Here is a 19,701-nt window from a genome sequence, read left to right on the forward strand (position 1 = left end):
ATCACAGGTGCTCTGAAATTAACTTTCACTGATATTAGGCTTATAACATTACTGTACCTCTATAAGGGTAAGGGTCAGAGTGGAAACAATGTAAATTGGATATTTCTGATTGCATGTATTACAATAGACAGGAAGGAACTGCAGACAGGGAAGATGCTTTGTTTCAGTCCAGTGATATGAATCCATTGAACAAGAACATTGTATAAGACCACGCTGCAGTAGGAGTTGACAGGAGTTATCATTATATATTAGATAGGGTTATTCTTTTAAATAACACTTCCCAACCTACCTTGGCTGTATGCTAACCGCTCCATACTCTCACTGTGAGTGATGCCCCAGCGGTGGAGACTCTGAGGGGAGTACATGGTGAGTGGGACTCTGCTGTGCCCACAGTCTTGTTGTTAGGTTAGTAAATCGAGCAGATCCCTGAGTCCTGAGGTGGCTCCCTCTGGTCTGGTCTCTTCAGCTGGTGCCACACAGTCAAATTTTCTTGGGTTTTTTGATTCCCTTGAAGCAGATGACCCTCTAATATGGCGCGTTCCTGTTTGGTAACCGTCTCAGTATTTGCTGGGCTTCTGCTGAGCTGCGTAAGACAACCTGGAATAAATCATACATGTGTGTATGTAAAAACTTATTTCAGCACACAGGCAATGCAAATGCATTCACAACTTTGTTAACAACAAAACATCCCTGCCTGAGCACAAGTTAGGTATAGGTTGGCCACCAGGATGCCCAGATGCACAACATTTTGAGATGGACAAATCTGAGTTTCGAAAAGCAGCTAACCATTTCGTTTTAAGCCTGGTTCCAGGTGTAGAATTAAAGAACAAGATAAATATACACATATACCTGCATGTAGACTCAAAGGTTAGTCACTGTCTATAGGCTCTGTCACACAACATTACATCTTTGCCTCCCATTTCTCCTCACTGATTCAAACAATCACCGCTCACACATACACAGGATAAAACCTTTCGCTGTCATTTATAATACATGCCGAAAAGTTCATCCCGCAGATATTCTTGATTTAATGTAATGTAAATACTACGATCATCACAAAAATGTACATTATAGAGCAGAATATAGAACAGACGGTTTTACCTTTCCTTTGATTGGTAGCTTATGAGGAATGCATCTAGTGGGCCTCCACCTCACCATGATGTAAGAGGATGTGAAAGCCTCCGACCACACCAACTGACGAATGTTAGCTCCATTACCCACTGTCAAAGCATGGAGGGACCACTGGTGTTTTTCCTCTCTTGTTGTTTTTCTCTTGTTCTGCCTCTCTTCCTGTTTGTCACTCTCTCTCTAATAGCTGAGGGCTGACCAGGGATCATATGACCGGTTTCTTGCTGATCCTCACACCCCTTAGCTGACCATATACTGCCTGTGTTAATTCTCTGAATGGCTGCATTCAACAGAGAATTCATGACTCAGGTTGCTGCTGCCTTGTTATTGTTATGTCCAGTTCTTCTTCTTTATTTTGTTACTTTCTCGGTTTACCTGTTTGCTTCCCTGTTATTGTCACAAAAGTCACTATCTAAAATATGTGTCTTAATCTATTTCGCCTTTCCGCTGGTTTGTTTATCTGTGCTTTTTGTGAGGCCGTACATACATTTTCTGCCCGTCTTCACCAATAATGAGAAACAAACCAACTATTCATCAGAATTTGAGCTTAGATATATTTGTATTTAATATTTTCGTGGATAACCATGTCCATATCTTGCATTCAGAATCTAATGCAGCCTACATCTGTCTTTTTTTCTGTTTTTCTCATTTGTCTATCTCTCTCCTGCCGCCCTGCATACACTTTCCTCCTCCACTGTCTCTTCTCTCTGCTCTCCCATCATCTCTGAACCACACCTAAACAAGCACATTACTTCCAGGGTGGTATGTTTGTGTCATATGACCACGTTTATCACTGTAGGAACACACCCTTCGACATGACAGACAGCCAGAGTGACCAATCATTAGCCTTCAGTGGAACCTTTTCCCACCAATGGGCGGAAGAAACGCTGTTTCATAGTAGCAAGCCTTTCATTCTGCAGCAGTGATAGAGTGGTGCTATGCGCACAGATTCTGCTACTGTGAGTTATTAATATAATTCTAATTTGCAGAGAACAAGAAGCAGTGAGTTTACTGTCCTGTAACAGCAGAAGAGATCGGAGCAAAGTTTTCACTGATTATACCAACATCCTCCCTAATAATCAAGGACAGCAAGTTATCATGAGATTATTGCATCTCACCTCAGGCAGTAGAAAGCAGTGAGTTGATCCTTATTTCTGCAGCTTGTCAACTCTCAGAAGTCTGGTCCCAAAAAGGATAAGTCTATGCTCCGGTCGAGCCTGAGGCAATGACTCTCTGGAAACTGTTCAAGATGCGCTTGAGTCCTCGACTTCCTGGCAGAATGTACAGTCCAAGCTTCAGGTTGTCACTCGCAAGTCAGCTGTTGGAGCTACAGGCAGCAGTTATAGGCTCCTTAGAGGCACTACTTCCACAGAGATGATGAACAAATATGCATGTGTTCTTAGTATGTTCTTTATATATTCTTTCAAAACACTATCTATTTATTTATCTATATATCCATCTCTATCTATCTAAACTGAATCTAATCTAGAAGTGCTGCAAGACTGTTAAATCAAAATAAGCTTCATTAGTTTTGAAGCAGTAAGCCGGTACACGCTCTGGAGACATCACCGACAGAAACCACAACCATCACCCCACACAGCACCCAATGACAAGAGAGCAGGAAGACAGGGAGAGGGGGAGGGGTTAGGGAGTAACACAGCAATGAGGGAGGCAAGAGGAGGCTTCTAGGGGGTTAAATATAGTGAGGGGGAGAGGGGCATTGACTTGTATTCATACATACACCCCACCCACATATTTCCATTGTACACCGCTAATATGAATGGAATACATGAATATATGAATGAAAACATGCAAGTGTTGGTGAACAGGGCTTTCTGCAGCAGTCCCATCCCTGAACAGAGAGAGAGGTCACTGTTGAGACAGACCAGAGATTTGTGTGTGTGTGTGTGTGTGTGTGTGTGTGTGTGTGCAGCTAAAAAAATGAAATAGTATTAGTGCAGCGAGAAAACATCGTCAGTGAAATACAAGAAGGCTGATGCTACCCTATACACCAGAATGCAACAAAATGAAAGACAAAGGAGATTATTGTACACTTGGGTGGATGATAAAAACTCTTAATACTTAATGGCCTAATTTTTACCATTAAATATGCACAATCATATGTTTTGTGTAATTGTAGAGTTTGCACTATATACGTATATGTAAAAAATAATAATAATGAAGTACTAGCAGGTTCCGATTTGTAATAAGAATTTTGGACCAACTATTCTTAGATTTGATGGCTTTTTGAAATCGACTAGCAAAAATAACAGCAAGCGAACAGTTTTTTTCCGTAGCAGGAAAATATTTATTTGTAAAAAATATATATATATATATACACAGTAGAAATGACTCCATTCAGAAAGATGAAGGAGAGATATCTATGTACAGTCAGAGAGTTTTGTCTGATCTACAAAAATCAGATGACAAGAAGCGGGCAGTGTTGACGAGCAGCATCACAGAACTAACTTAGGTGGAATCTACTGTTTCCTAACTTCCCCCATGTGGAGCTAAAGTTAAAGGAAATAACTGTATTTCTATTTGCAGGTATTTCAAACTGATGTCTGAAATTGATTTGTTATCATACATATGGTAATGTGTGCAGGTACCGTTCAAAGGGTAGTTAATTGTGGCATTTGTGTGTGCTGTCCTGAAATGTAAAAGATAAAAGATATTTTTCAATAGAAAGGTTTTTCAACCAAATTCATTCTCAGATTGTTCATTACTCTGAGTTACTAGGTCAACAGGTAGTCTACAGTACACTTGCACACACATTTTGCTCAAGTCCCAATAAATGGGTGTGGACAAAATATTTTTCACTTCATGATGTTGAATGAACATTAGCTTTTAGGATTAGCTTTGAAAAGGAGGGAGTTATTAGGAGGCTGGTATATCTGGTGGAATTACATTTGACTAAGTATGTGTACCTAGTGAACTAACAACTCTGTTTACTCTTATTTTATAACTAGTACCAAAAGGGGGTTCCATCACCTACATTCAAAACGAAAGACTTTTCAAACCCAGAAATAAAGCTCTCGATACAACACTGAATTATAGAGATCAACATAGTGATATTATTGATAGCAGTGGTGGTCAAAAGATAAATATTAAAAAGTTGTAATGGTAAAAAACAACCAAAAAAACCTATTTACAGGTTCAATGCTTGCAGAATCATACTTATACCATAACAAGCCCTACCATCGATCACACCATTTGTAATGCCTCATAATGAGCCCTTTAGCCCTCAAACTCTGCAGCATAAAGCACTTGCTGGAATTTCATCCGTACCTCCATTCTTTTTTTAATGGTAAGCCTCTTCAGTGAAGGCAGAAGGCTGAGTAGAAACAGTTCATCTTCATCTCTGAGGTTGGTGAGGGCATCTGCAGAGCTTATCTCAGTTTCTGTGGTTGTTTGCCTTTTACGTTTAAGAGAGACTCCCATCTCCTGATGGTTGTTTGGACAGGACTCCACAAGAGAAAAGCTAGTAGTAACGAGAGGCAGAGGACAATGCTGCTCCTTCTCATCTTTATCTTGCTCTTTGTCCACGTCGTCACCACTTCCAGCTACCTGTGTGGCATGAAGACAGCAAATAGCATTAGTGGTTAACACAGACAGCAACACTGATAACAAGCTTCAACTTATTTGGCGATCAAAGCCAAACATGTCTCAGTCCCTTATACAACCCATACCTCCTACTGGGAACAAAACTGATTTTTTGTTATAAATATATATATATTTGTTTCTATTTTAATGTAATGTATACCATTCAATAGAGCATTAATCATCGGCAGGTGGCTATTAGGGGCCAATAATAGCTTATCACAAATATATCATATTGCCTATTAAATAACAAGAACTTGCAGTGCAGGAATGCCAAAGATAATATGCTCGAGATAATTCAGACACAACATGTTAGTCCACCACAAAGCATCGGTATCTTTGCATTTGTAAATTGTCAAGCTGAGTACATATTATATTATATACATTTGCATTCCCCAAAGGTTGTTTTTGTATTGCTTGCTCAAGTCAAAGGTCTAATAAGTGAAATCATTGTTTGGGTATAGCATGGCTGTGCAGGGCTGTGCAGGGCTTTTAAGACGTCTACATTAAAAAAAGAAATAATAATAATAATAATGTTTTTGTTGTGTATTTATGTTTAAAAAAAGAAAGAAAAAAAGAATATTGTACAATATAAAAAATCTAATTATGAAATACCAGCTTCAGAAATCTAATATCTGTCAGATATATACTTTGTTTTGCATATTGTTTTGTGAAGGCAAATAAGTTGATTGATGCTTTGATTCAGTTTTAGGTTTAACATGTTAAACATGTTAAACATGTTAAACATGTTTAACTGTGACTGCTGATTGTCGGTTTTCCACCACGTGCTTTTATTTTGACAAGTGAATCCGGATATCGTGAGAGGCAGACGTCAGTAGCGATGTGTTCGGTGTACACGGACGTTATCATGCGATTAGCTTTGCAAAACGATGTCTCCGTTAGTTAGCGTCAGGGCTGTAGGGCGGTCTATAAATCAAAACAACGTTAACTGCGCGGTTACATTACCTTGCTAATGTTACAATTTAAAAATCAAATATGTGAATCCATTTTAAATCAATGCATGACAGACAAGACAAGTGACCAACACACCTCGTCGACTTCCCCCGTGCCAGGCTCTACTTTGGGCTTGACGTAGGCGCTGAGCCAGGCCAGCTGGTTGTACAGCACCGGGACGGGCCTCTCCACCGGGTTCTCGTCGTCTGTGAGCAGAGGCGCGCTTCTCTTGGCGAGTCGCTTCTTCGCCTTGCAGAACTTGTCGCGTAGATTTTTCCATTTCAGCTTCACCTCCTCCTCCGACTTTCCCATGTTGTCTGCGATGTCTCTCCACGACAGATGCCCCTTCAGATTGTCTTTGTAGTCCCGCCGGGATTGGTCGTACAGATTCGGGTGTTCGCGTATCAAGTCCGCGAGCTTCTTTTCGACAGTATTCATTTTGTTTTCTGGTTATTTACTTCTTCGCGAAGTCCTTTCGTCGGTGGACAACGATCGAACCTCGCCAGGTTGAAGCTGGCAGAAGGAAGTGCGGCGCTCTATTCATTCAAAATAAAAGTTGTATCGTTGACACCTTATGGAAAGGCTATCCTTGAATGAAACAAATGAAAATAAAAAAAGATTTTATGTGTATGACTCTTTCTTATGGGGTTATCCTATATACCAACTCAACAAGACCTCCCGGATTTTCTTAAAAATCATGTGAAAACGTCTGTGAAATCACAAAATCCTATATCTGTACTATTCTACACCAAATACTTTGTTAGTTATGTATTTTTAAACATACAAGACACCCTATGGATAATTCGCAACATGTATTCGTGGAAATAGTTGGTAACTTTTAATTTTCCAAAAAATAATACCTCCACTAATTTCCGTTGTCTTGCAACCAAATTTAGATTATATGTATTATTGATATAGTTCTATTACTAGATATATATTACTAGAATATTATATTATTTGGTCCTGCATACATGACTGAGCTACAGATCTTGTTAAATATATCTTCAGAGCTGAAAACTCCACTTTTTAAGATATTTTGACTGCATATTTTTCCAAAAAGGATTATTTTAATTATTTTTGTGAGGATGTGTTAATTTTAATTTCATATATACATACAACATTTAAATATGTCGTTGACAGTCTTCTTGTCACCACATCTCTCTGTTTGAAAAAGAAAAGAAAAGCAGAATCTATATCAAAATAGTCGCATGATTAGAGGCATCAATCTAACTTTAATTATACCTTTTATTCTGAGCACAGGGACTTTTGTTCTGCAGTGCACTGTGCTTCCTGCCTGCCTGCTCTAGATGGCGTATTTGCTCTTTTCACTACTTGCTCTTTTATTGTCAGTGAACAGTTGAGATGGTTCAATGAACCAAGATGGGACACAAAAATAATTGGGCTCCTCCTTTGAACAGAGTCAAAGGACTAGAAATCATGTGGCTGAGTATGTTGGTTTGTCATTGTCCATAATGTTTTGGGATTATAGTATTTTAATCTTTCTTTGTGTGTCTTTTGGGTTTAAAAATATTTTGTATCTATGCTACTGAAACATAGTAGTGGTAAACACACACCAGAAGTGCTGGGTATGGTATAAACTTCATAATTAAGATAATTGCTATCAGGTGGTAGATGGCTTTTTAAGTGCATGTTTTGTATATATAAAGAAAATATCCTTAAAAAATTCAATTGTTTGCCAAATCATCATAATAAATCATTTAGGGTAATGTGCAGTTTTCTCTGTCAAGAGTGTCCCTCCTATGAAACATTTATAAATAGACTTGCTTGATGTCGTTACTTATTTTTATGTGTACTTATTTGTGTTGTATATTTATGTAGTCTTAATTATATTAAGATCTTTTTGTAGTCCATTTCACTGATGTTTGGATCTTTCGGTTTGGGGATAACATAAGCTCATCAAAGGCCAGAATTTAAATGAAGGCTAATCTAAATAGTTTTTAAATGGTAACAACATGAAGACTCCAGGCAGGTGTCATGAATACTGCATCAATTTCATTTACATTTGAAGACCACGATAGTGAGTCGTGACAGATCAAACATCGTCTCTGTTGGAGGCAGTCTAAGTGTCACCTGGAGGATTCCTCATGTGGGACACTGCAGATTACAGGGACAGCACAACGAATAACACCAATTATGAGGATATCAGCTATTATCATAGTGATGTCACAAGTGATGGCACACCCAGTTACAGTGACAATTACAGTACAGCTGACTAGACTACTTACACAGGGTCCACAACACATGAGGGGGCAACCTGGTATTATTGGGATCCAGAGAGTCAAGACACCTTCATTTAAGGGGAAAATACAAATTATATAGACATCACAAGTGATGTTTAGGAGTTGTAAATGATAAACATGGAGAGTTGTCTTTCTTGTTGCTGACACAGAAACAACTCAAGACAAACAGTCACAAGTCAAATACACATAAAGGTTCATCATGGCTTCTCTTTTTCATGCTTTATGTGCAGAGAGGGTCTTACAAGATCTCTGCTGATGTATTTATACTTGTTTGATTATTTTAATACAGTATATAAGTATTTCCTACAAAATGACAGCTCTCTAACTGCAGGGGTCACAAGAATTTCAAGAATTAAAAATGCAGAAGATGTCAAAGATGCCGGCAATATAAGGCTCACAAAACCTATATTAGAAAGTTCGGTGCAACACAGGGATGAAAATTGGAAGCTTCTCCAAAAAAGAGACATCACCAGTCTCGCTTCCAAACTAAAAAATCTGAAAAAAAAGGAGAAAATCTGCTTTCCGATACAGAGGGAGGTGATATCCCAGTGGGCTCTCATTCCCAGGGCGTCAAATTCCAAGGCTTTGTCATGCCCCTCGGCGTCTGATACCCAGTGTGTAAGAAAGTGATGCTTCACGGGTCTGACAAAGCATCAGTAAGTTGGAATGAGAACATGTTGGATATCCCTGCTCTAAAACATAAAATGTGCTTCTCCTCTTTGATTTAGACTTCTGCCATATTAGGAAACTAAACCCACTAATTTCAGCAGACCAGCATCTTACTCCTGCAGTGATTATGGCAGACTGTCTGTCAGCAGAAAGTAGGGAACCACAAGAAAGCAGCGGAGCGTTTATCTTCCACTCTGTGTGATTTGAGAGTTCATTAAAAAAAAAACATTTGTCAGAAGCAGCAAATGAAAATACAAAGCTGCATGATTTCTGTTTGTCATGTGAATAGAAACAAATGACATATAGGGATAAAAAGTAAAACAATATACTGCTGTCCAGTCAGTGTAAAATAATTGCAGAGAGTAGGGACATAAGTAGTGACATAACACACAAGCCCAGACACAAAGAATGATCAATTTTACAAGAGATTCAACCATTGCTGTTCAACCTGGAGGAGATTCAGAAGGTAAGTGCTTTATCCTAATATATAGTGACTGAGGTTGAACATAGCTTCACCTTGTGTAGCAATTGTTTTTGATATTATGCAGGATACAGCTTGCAGTCTAGAGAGCACAAAAATGTCTCCACGCAGCAATAAGCTTTGACACATCATAATGAACTTATCATGTACATTTTGCTAACTTGCCAACTGACGTGTATATTGACAATTGCCTAGAGGGAGCCACAGGGACTCAACCAGTCTGGCACATCGAAAACAAGCAGCAGAAATCCTCTGAGAGCAGCGGAGATATCAGTGGAGTTGACACTAATGGTAACACTTTCAAATTAGAGGGATTCAATATTAATATTAATATTTTGTCGAATTCTACTCTCAATTTAGAACAATATGTAAATTGTTCAATGATTATCTCACAGAGAGACGGTTTCATTTGTTGGTTTTAGCACTGGCAGCTGCCAGTACAGTATAAACCAGCCTACTATTGATTCTTTGCAGTGGCTGAGTGACAGGGACCTTTCTCTACACTGTTTGGATGGCAGTTGTTGTGTCTCAGGCACTTTCCCTACCAGGCAGTTCAGGAATTTGAACCGCTGACCCTCTGGTCATGAGGTCACTTCTGCAACCATTTGGCTACTGTCCTCCACAAATGTTTACATTCTATACCCCTGTTGAAGTACTCTGTTGCACTGTGAACCTGAAGCCTACAACTCAAAACAAAGTTGCTATTTAGTTTATAAAAACTGAGTATAACTGTGCTTTAATTTGGTATTTATCAATTATGATATAAATTGAATGGCTTGCGGCTCTGAATGCTGATGTGTTTGTCTGTCTGCTGTGACATCTGACCTCAGTGGGGGACTCCACATCCCAAACAGTCTCCATACACACACTCCCTCTCAGTCACACACACACACACACACACACACACACACACACACACACACACACACACCATCTGCAGCGTGAGTGACATATTTATCTTCAGAGGAAAGGAGGAGGGAGAACAGAGGAAGAGACACAGCCTAAAAAGAGACACGATAGGTAGTCATAGATAAATGTGTGTGTTCGTCTGTGTGTGTGCTTGTGTGTGTGTCAGTGTTAGTATCTGAGACAAGCTGAGCCAGCTATTGAGCCAGATAATGTAGATCAGTAAGTAGTAGGGCCAAAATCATTGAATGGGAAGTTTAATAAACATTGGAACATCTTGAAGAGAATAGGCAATCTCATGGTTGCCATGGTGGTCATGTTATTGTTCTTGTCTAGACCTGATAATCTATAGACCTTAATATCGAGTGAGGAGGAGAGACATTTTCCAACCCAAGTCATCCTCTGATATCTGAGCGTCTTTGTGTGTGTGTGTGTGTGTGTGTGTGTGTGTGTGTGTGTGTGTGTGTGAGTGTCTTTGTGTTGTTACAGAGCAGCTCTTTCCCAGACCAGTGATAAGTGTCACCTCAGTGGGGGCTTTGACACCTGGGCTGGTGTAAAGTGGGGGTGGGGGGACGTGAGAAGTCTGGGGTTCACACCTCATTGATGGTAGGAGATGATCCTGTAACTAACCTCCGAATACACGAACACACACACACACACACACACACACACACACACACACACACACACACACACACACACACACACACACACACACACACACACACACACACACACACACACACACACACACACACACACACACACACACACACACACACATAATAGAAATAAATGGTGCAAGAAACATACTGGCAGCTTTGCACGTTTTAGCCAATTAATGTATATTGTAAACCATTTACCGGATCACATCATACATTTTCTGATCTGCAGCATAGTTTCTATTTATTGGTGATACATTACATTAAACTTTAAACATTGAATCCACTTTATCGTGTTTAACATGCACTCTCTTTCCTCATTTTTCCTGCCGCTCTCCACTCTCACAATCAAATACAGGCATGAAATACCCCAAAATAACCTGAAAGAAAATAAATACAGTTGTGAGCAGCGACTGCTTTTAAAAAACAACTTACTTGGTGAAGCATTAAATAAAGGTCCAGCATCTGAAATCTGCCGACTGTTGCCAACAAATCAAACCTGTAGGACAAACCGAAACAAGTTAATTAAGTTTTATATTGTTGTTTTAAAGGGTCATGTAAATGTGATCCTGTCCTGCATTAAAAAGATTAGCTATTTGACAGTACACTCACCTATCTTGGATGTCAGAGTGTCCATAAATGCACTAGCAAAGAAAAGAAAACAGCCTTGCTTGCTGATGGATCACGATGCCATGATAGTGTAGCTTTTCAAATTTGTTGAAAAAACAAGACAGCGTACTGCCTGTGATGGATTACCCATGTCTAAGAAGTTTCCAATATCTTCAAGTTGATTTTCTTATATACTGAGTGAACTAAATGGAAACTGATGGCTGCCTGGAAGGAAGGAAATCAGTCTGAAACATTTGCTCTGGAAAATGTTTGGCACTCATGTAAATGAGATGAGAAAACCACAACACTGATTCTTTTAACTGTCATTGCAGCCATTACTTTGTCAAATTGGATTCATGTTGTGGCAATGTGACCTTTTCTCACAAACGTGCTGACATGTAAAATGATTATCTTACAGTGATGTGAAATGATGGTGATGATGGAGTGGTTAATTGTCACATAGTTTCACTGCTGTTTGAGACATCTTTCCAGTCCAATGAGGAACCTTTCTGTGGGAAGGTTTGATCACATGAATCCACACTGAGACCGCGAAAGGAAGCTCCAACAGAGTAGAATATGACACTGAGTGCATCAATTAAGAGTTGATGTATAAACATGTTCTTCAGGCTATGTAAAGCTAAAAAACAAGGCTCCAAACTGCCACTGTGCCGATCCTTTAAACTCTCTCTTGCTCACACACTCACACACACAGACAAACACAAACAAACACACACACACACACACACACACACACACACACACACACACACACACACACACACACACACACACACACACACACACACACACACACACACACACACACACACACACACACACACACACACACACACACACACACACACACACACACATCCTGTTCCTTTTGACGGATACATGCTAAAGACAGACTGGGACTCATTTGTACTATTTAAGGCTTCTGTGAGAGTTTTTTCTTCCTTTCTTGTGCCTTGCTCAGCATCTTAGTCATCTTCTGGGTGTGCGCACAGTGTGCTCATTAACTCTAGATCTCTTTCACACACTTTGTCTCTTGCTCACATGACTAATCATACAGATAAGAGATACAGGCTATGCTACGCTGAGGCTGATATATCTGAAAATGTTGTTGACCTGGGAAAACAACTTGCATCCACCCCATCAGTATTTTCAGGATCATGTCTGAAGTTTGAGTTCAGACACAGCTGCACTACTTTTCTTTGGGTCTGCTGCTGTCCATTTTGTCACCTCCCACTCTCAATGATCACTTATATCTTGAGTCAGTACAGCAGCACTCACATTATCCTTTTTTTGTTTATGACGTCAAGTGAATGATAAGACAAGAGTGATTTGATAAAATACTACCCGTTCACCAAGGGGAACATTACGCTTTGTGCTGTTGCACAAATACTATTGATCATATCATTATTTCAGGCTTGCAAAGCCTTCTGGCTTCAGTAAATGCTTTGTATTTGACTATACTGACATTCAAAATGAATGTTAGCGGGAAGAGTTTGAGGAAATAGAAAACACTTTCTGAAATGCTCCACTTTGGTTTGAAAAACAGTAAGCTAAATGTGGACTGAAGACCAAAATAATGCACTTTTTAAAATTGCCAGCTTGGTTTGGACACAAAAGATAACTTTATGACAGGACGAAGAGAGAGAGAGAGAGAGAGAGAGAGAGAGAGAGAGAGAGAGAGAGAGAGAGAGTGAGAGTGAGTGTGTGTGTGCTTGTCAGTCCCATGTTAAAGGGAAGTGTCTGTGCTTATCAAAGAGCAGGATGAGATGACATGTACCTGCTGAAGAGCTATCAGTTTTTTACTGTGCTGTTACCCTCAACTACACAGAGACAGTGTGTGTGTGTGTGTGTGTGTGTGTGTGTGTGTGTGTGTGTGTGTGTGTGTGTGTGTGTTGGGGGCAGTTATCAGACCCTGCAAGATTATTTTTTCAGATTAAAACATTTATTTGGTTTTCTTCTATGAAGTTATGGAAGTTTTAGTATATTTTCACTTAAACCTACAGTATATACAAAGTGTTGTTGTACTGCTCAAAGTGAAGTATTTAGTCTGCAGTCTAATTTGATGAGCGTGATAACTCTTTGACGCACAATGTTTTCTTCCAAATTCCCCCTAAGGTGTCCATGTGTCCAGTTGGAAAAAGATGTCCTGAAGCACCTGGGGTGCACCTCTCCAGTGAAATGTCGACATCCTCTCTCTCTCTCTTCTCTCATTTTTTTTCCACTATGATCAAAGAGTTTCCAGTCAGGCATTTACAGCCATGACTTGTGATTTACACAGAGGAAGACGCCACCGTGGTGTGACAGACTTTTAAAGGTCAGTTAAACTGCTGCTTTTCCATTTTTCTTTCTCAGACAATGAAACATTTTCTAAGTAGATTTTAGAGGCAAATGTGATGACTAATTAAGAGATGCTTGTCATATGTTGTAGCTTGTTTAATTGACCGCTGTGTTCACGTCCCAACCCAGCTGGCTTGCACTGCTGCCAAGTGGACAGACTGGTAACACAAATTAGACAGCGCCGTTATCAGATGATGGATTCTCTTTTAAACTTTCTTTAAAAATAGACAAGACATACGAAACAGACAGGAGAGTTGTACAGACGGCTAAACCAAGCAATGCACGCCTTTTACAGAGTCATTCCTCTAGTATAGAAAACCACCTGTTGCTCATGGCACAAACAGAATGGAAACTGGCCTTATGCTGCTATATATACTATAGCCACAAATACTGTATGTCTAAGTTAAAAAGATATAGTCACCAGCAGAGCTAACAGCCATATAGCTCAGGGGATAAAATAGTGACAAGATAGCAGAATATGTAACAGTCCTTTGTCACTTGTTGAAGAAGATGTACTGTTGAAGAGCTGCAGATCAAAGCATATTTCTGAAGTCATCATCCCACAAGAGGATGAGCAGCCCTGCATCGAGCTCTGGGATCTCCCTGTTATCTCGAACTTTGACCATGTCCCCCTTATTCCCACCTCCCAAACCTGCCAGCTTGTTAACCTGGCCGTCATGCGTGTGACCCATCAGTACTTCAGAGGAAGTCCCAACACAAAGTCATCTGTGGAGGGTTAAACCGTTACTGAGAGAAAGAGAGAGATAGAGAGAGAACGATATGAATGTGAACGAGGGAAAGGAAGAAAGAGGAGCAGCAACGTGTCATGATTCATGCATTAACACAGGAATGCCATTGAGAAGTGGAACAGGCATGGTAGTTTCCAACAGCAGGGGGGAGTGAGTTCAGGGAGAATCTGCAGCAAAACATAATCCATGTATGCTGTTGTTCCTCTTGTAGGGCTCAGAAAAATAAAATTGAATATAATGACATCAACAATACTACTAAAAGTAATAAAGGTCAAATTCAATACTGGAAACATTCATTTCACCCGCTACAATTCAAATTTGGGGTGTCGTGGATTCTTGTAAAATCTCAGTTTATTGGCACCATGATGAAGGTTAAGCAAGGGCATTGGCTGAAGGCAAATACTCCTATATATTCGTTTTATAGACCTTTTCATTGTCTTTCTGTTGCTAGGGCAAAAGCTTTAGTCCAGGTTTACTTCCTGCTAGCTACTGCATTAACAAACATTGCAACAGGAAATACAAAGGGGCTTATTTAAAACGTGTATGTTGTTAAGTTGAAAAGGTCCATTGAACAATACAGACTCATATTATTTGTTTGGATCCAATGGCCACCGTCAGTGAATGCCTTAAGTCACTTGTAGAAACTAAAGTTCACATTTTGTGATGCTTCATTACAGTTGAGAAGCCTTTTGAATGCACAGGAGGCCTATCACTTGACTGGGTGGGAATATTTGATGAAGCCCAATTCAGATATTTACTGTAAGCCGTCACCCGATCAATGAGCAGAGGTGGAAGAAAAACCTTTCACCATTTAATCAGTATTTTGAGATACTGGTGTTTTTGTGTATTAACATTTGTAGGAATTGATATTTCCATGATATTTTAAGTACATCACATCATTTTTCTGAATGTTGCAAATTACTTTGCAGCATAATGATTTGCAAATCATACAATAAGACTTTTAAATATTGCTACATTGTTACAGATCAAATTTCAGTATACGTAGTGGATAGACCTACTACAATGGACACAATCTTATTGTGTATTTAAGTACCAATGATTTAAACATACATCAACTCTGTCTGAGACCACTTGGAGGCAGCTTAAACAAGCTGTAAACACTGACATAATATTACCTTTCAATTTGATATTTACACATCCAGCAGACCTGGAGCAACATCATCATTCATTTGGAGTCGTATTCAGCAAAATACTTTCTTTGAGATTCGTTGTTTGTAATAAATATTCTGCCTTTTGATATTTAGCACATTTCCTGCCTATAAGGTTACTGTAAGTAAAATGTTAAATACGGGACCTTATATTGGATGTTACGTTGTAGATTTGAATCTTTTCTCCACCATTATCAAAAGATAGTGATAGGTATACCCACCACACTCATATATATTGTGGATTACACAATAACAAAAACCCATCTGTGAAGATCACTGTCTCACAGTAAGAGACAAAACAACAGCATTTTTTCATTATTAGAATGAATACAAAACAGCTTCAGATGGAAGCAGTCACTGTGCAGGCGGTGGAGAATGAATTATCTAAACTTCTTCGCTGTAAGCCGAACTAAAGACTCATATTTATAGTTGTAGGGAGGAAGGATGGATGTCTCTGCACTGTTGTCAGGAAAGCACATTTGCACTAAATTCCACAAAACCTCACACACATCTGCTTCATTAAGACATAAGAGGAAAAAGTGGGAAGAAGATGAGGAGAAAAAGAGAGAAAGTGGTAAGATTGATCTCAACAAAGAGAAAAAAATGGAAGACATCAACAGAAGAAAAAGAAATAAACAACAGAGTTAGAAAGTGGTCTGAGGCTAAAAGGCTTTGCTGCTGAAACGCTCACGAACACACACAACCAGATGTGCTACAAAACTAGTTTGCATGTTTACATACAGAATGCACAGAGACATCTTGGTTAACCATAACTAGTTGACAATACTGTGTTTCAGTTGTAATGTGTTTCCTGAATAGTTTCTATGATTCAATTGTTTTTGCACAATATTAACCCCCTCCACACACACACACACACCTCCCTCATCATCTGTTGGTAGATCAGATCAAACCGTTACAGAAGCTAAAGACACTCTAACTTACGATTAACTGAGACTTATATAATGTATAACTTGATCTATAAAGCATTAGTCAATGATTTATCAACCATTTATAAAGCCAATAGTCGCAGCCTTTTGGGGGCCCGACCCTTTAATGCTTAACCATAAAATCTGCCTCGTCTGCTGTGAATTACCCTCAAATAGCAACTGATTTTCTGCTAAATTTGTAAAAGCCGAGTTAAACCTCTCTCTCTCTCCCTCTCTCTCACACACTCGCACACACACATATACACACACACACACACTGAAGGTCTCCTTCATCCATTAACACACACTCACATACAGTCACATACCCACAAAAAGGCACACAACTGTCAAACACATCGGCTAAAACACAGAGAAATTGAACATTTCTTTTCTCTGTTTGTTGATACTGTTTATTCATAAATCTCAAAGTATTCAGTCTCAAAAATTAGCAAACGTTGTCTCTTGGGGTGAGCAATAAACGGCATGTCTTCTTAAAGAAAACAAATCAGTACTAACACTAATAACAACAAAAGTATTACTTATGGAAAATGTAACAGTATATTTAAGGCATGTCTGTTTGTGGAGACAGTGGTGAGAGACCAAGAAAATGGGAAAGAATTTAGGTGGTTGACATTAAACCAAGATCATAATTTGGGCTCAAACACAAAACACCACAACATGGAATGAGTCTCAGCTGCCAAATGCTGCAGTTAGTCCCATACTGTTGCATTAGAGGGGGATCCCTGTGAGTGATTTTTTTTTGATGCTGTACTACACAAAGTATTTGCTAACTGTCGTCTGATGTCTTTACACGCAGTTTTTATGCTTTTATGTCTGTAAAACTAAAACATCTCCTGACAGCATTAAAAATCCCATAAAGAGCCTGTAACTTCTCACAAGATGTACCTGAGCTTCAAACTATCCAACATATTAAACATGAATAGCGCCCATCATCCATTGAACTGATATTTAGTATAGCACTAAATAGTACAGTGTGCGTGCCCGTTTGAAATGGGCCGATTGCTTGGCCCTCGGCAGTGCTGCTTGCAGCATTGTCGACAGTGAGCCGGGTCTGTCCACCGCCAACAGCGTGTTGGACTGCGTGCTTGTTTATTCAAAGTATATTAATATTAAAGGTGTTGCTTGTGTTGCACCAAATTGTAAATCAAAGTAAATCAGATGAACACACAAAGACAGACAGACAAAGATTCCTTGCTTTATATTTAGATTAGATGTGTACAGTCTCACACACACACACACACACACACACACACACACACACACACACACACACACACACACAGATACACCACTATGACAACCCAAAGCTTACCGTCATGTCACAGGAAAACAATGTCACAGGGGCCCGACACTGTGGCACTAGGGAACAATTTCAAACTCGTCTACTGTTTTTACTTTGTCTTTGTCCTCAGAAAGACCAGACTTTAGAAGTATTGAAACTGTTATTTAGCATGACTACCGCGGTTACTTCTGTGAAGTTTGTTTTGGGGGATGATGGAAGGAAGCAGCCTAATTGTTTGGTTTGCCAACTCTTTTGTTTGGGATTAAAGGTATGTAATTGGTGAGTAAAGCCTCATTTCTGTTTGTAGGAGCAATTCGTTGGCTGATCTGGTTGATGTCACCAGGAGACCGACCAATTTGTTGTTTTCACTTTAGTGTGGTGGAGAGCGTGGGTGAGGACAATATTTACCTGGTTTATCAAGGGTATTCGATTTCTAGTCGCCTTAAGGTTCTGGTGGAATCACTGATTAAGTATCCACCACCAGTATCTGTCCGACGAATAGAGTTGAGACTTGTAAGATAAGTGGAAACAGTTAGATAAGGCTTGGGAGCTTGGGCTCTGTGCTGGCTTTCATTTCACAGTTGCACTTGTAGTACTTGTGTTTTTATTCTTGTGGGTTTGTAACGTTAAACATAGAATGGCTAATAATGTAAAAATAGGGCATTTTGTCAATCCTTGGTTGTGTGATGTAGTGGTAAATTGACTCAAACACGGTATGCTCTACAATCCTTATGTTTACGGCAGAACTAGTTTTGGTAAGAGAGGAACTAGGAGAATGGCAGTGAGGTAATTGGTAACCCTAAAATGCTAAATGTTGTGTTTCGTGCCTGCATCGTGGCATCGTGGCTGAGCAGTTTTGGTGGTAAGCGCCACAGCTCATGCTTTTGTTGGTTTTGTTTGTGTGAGCTTTGTTGTAGCTTGGTTCTTCTTTGTGTTTTGCATCTTGGGACTTCTTGGTTGGCTATTGAGCCTTTGCTTAGAGGAACCATTTAGTGTGCTTCTTTAGTTTGGTTGTTGGAATTTTGTGATAGCAGAATATTGTGATTTGTTGCTTTGTCTAGCTGAAGGGCACATTGTTGGACATTTGTGATGAGGTTTGGAAAAACTCACTCCTTGATGACCACAATACTCACTTTTCTGTATTCATCACTGACATGAGATATGGTCGTCAGTTGATTAAGCTCACCTGGGCCTTTGGGTGATATGAGCTGGCCTAGTGCTCCCTCCTGCCTCTCTTTTCCTACATCATTTTCTTTTGGCTTGCATCTTTAACAGCACCAAAATATCTCTGCTTTGCTTTCATTGCCAAACTATACACCCTGTGGTTTGTTTTGTGTTAACAGTAGTCACATTAATAATTACATTTGTTTTAAGTAAATCTCTTGCGTGGACTACAATCCAATCCACAGGAGAGATATTGAGAGGAGATGGCAAACACATTAGGGAACACACACGCATACACAAAAGAAGCTGGAGTCCCAAGAGAGGTGTTTCTGAGGAGATGGGCTGACATATGGCCAGCAGACCACTGCACTGGGTGGAGCAGGGTAAGTGTGTGTAATGGGTAGGTGGGGCCTGTGTGTGTGTGTGTGTGTGTGTGTGCGTGTCTGGGTGTGTGAGGGTGGGGTTGCTGCTGGTCTGACTGAGGGTGCAGATGAATAGACCAGTGGTTAGAGACAGTTGACACTCAATATTAATTGTCACTGTTGCCCCGCTGCTGATTGTCTGTAAGCCCAGAATATAATAAATAAATAAATAAATATTGCCAATGGATCACGCTCACATGCACAAATATGAGCTAAAAGCACTCACGCAAGACGGCCCGGCTATGTCAACAAAGCACAGCGTAGCACTTTATTCTCTGCTCAAGTAGATGTTACGACACTAAATCTTTACATCACAGAGAGGTAAGCTGCTACATTAATGCTC

The 19,701-nt window shown here is 39.7% G+C and overlaps 1 protein-coding gene across 1 annotated transcript; it reads right to left on the reverse strand.

Moving 5' to 3' along the window:
• Positions 1-3,407: 3,407 nt before the first annotated feature.
• On the reverse strand, positions 3,408-6,235 carry LOC142970042 (uncharacterized). Its single transcript, XM_076110192.1, has 2 exons — positions 5,779-6,235; positions 3,408-4,695 (listed from the first exon to the last, which is right to left on the reverse strand). Exons 1-2 carry the CDS (start codon positions 6,118-6,120, stop codon positions 4,366-4,368), a joined length of 672 nt encoding a protein of 223 aa, XP_075966307.1. The 5' UTR covers positions 6,121-6,235; the 3' UTR covers positions 3,408-4,365.
• Between the last annotated feature and the right edge of the window lie 13,466 nt (positions 6,236-19,701).

Source organism: Anarhichas minor, unplaced genomic scaffold, assembly GCF_050575085.1.
Source record: "Anarhichas minor isolate MPS153535 unplaced genomic scaffold, ASM5057508v1 ptg000042l, whole genome shotgun sequence".
Taxonomy (NCBI): domain Eukaryota; kingdom Metazoa; phylum Chordata; class Actinopteri; order Perciformes; family Anarhichadidae; genus Anarhichas; species Anarhichas minor.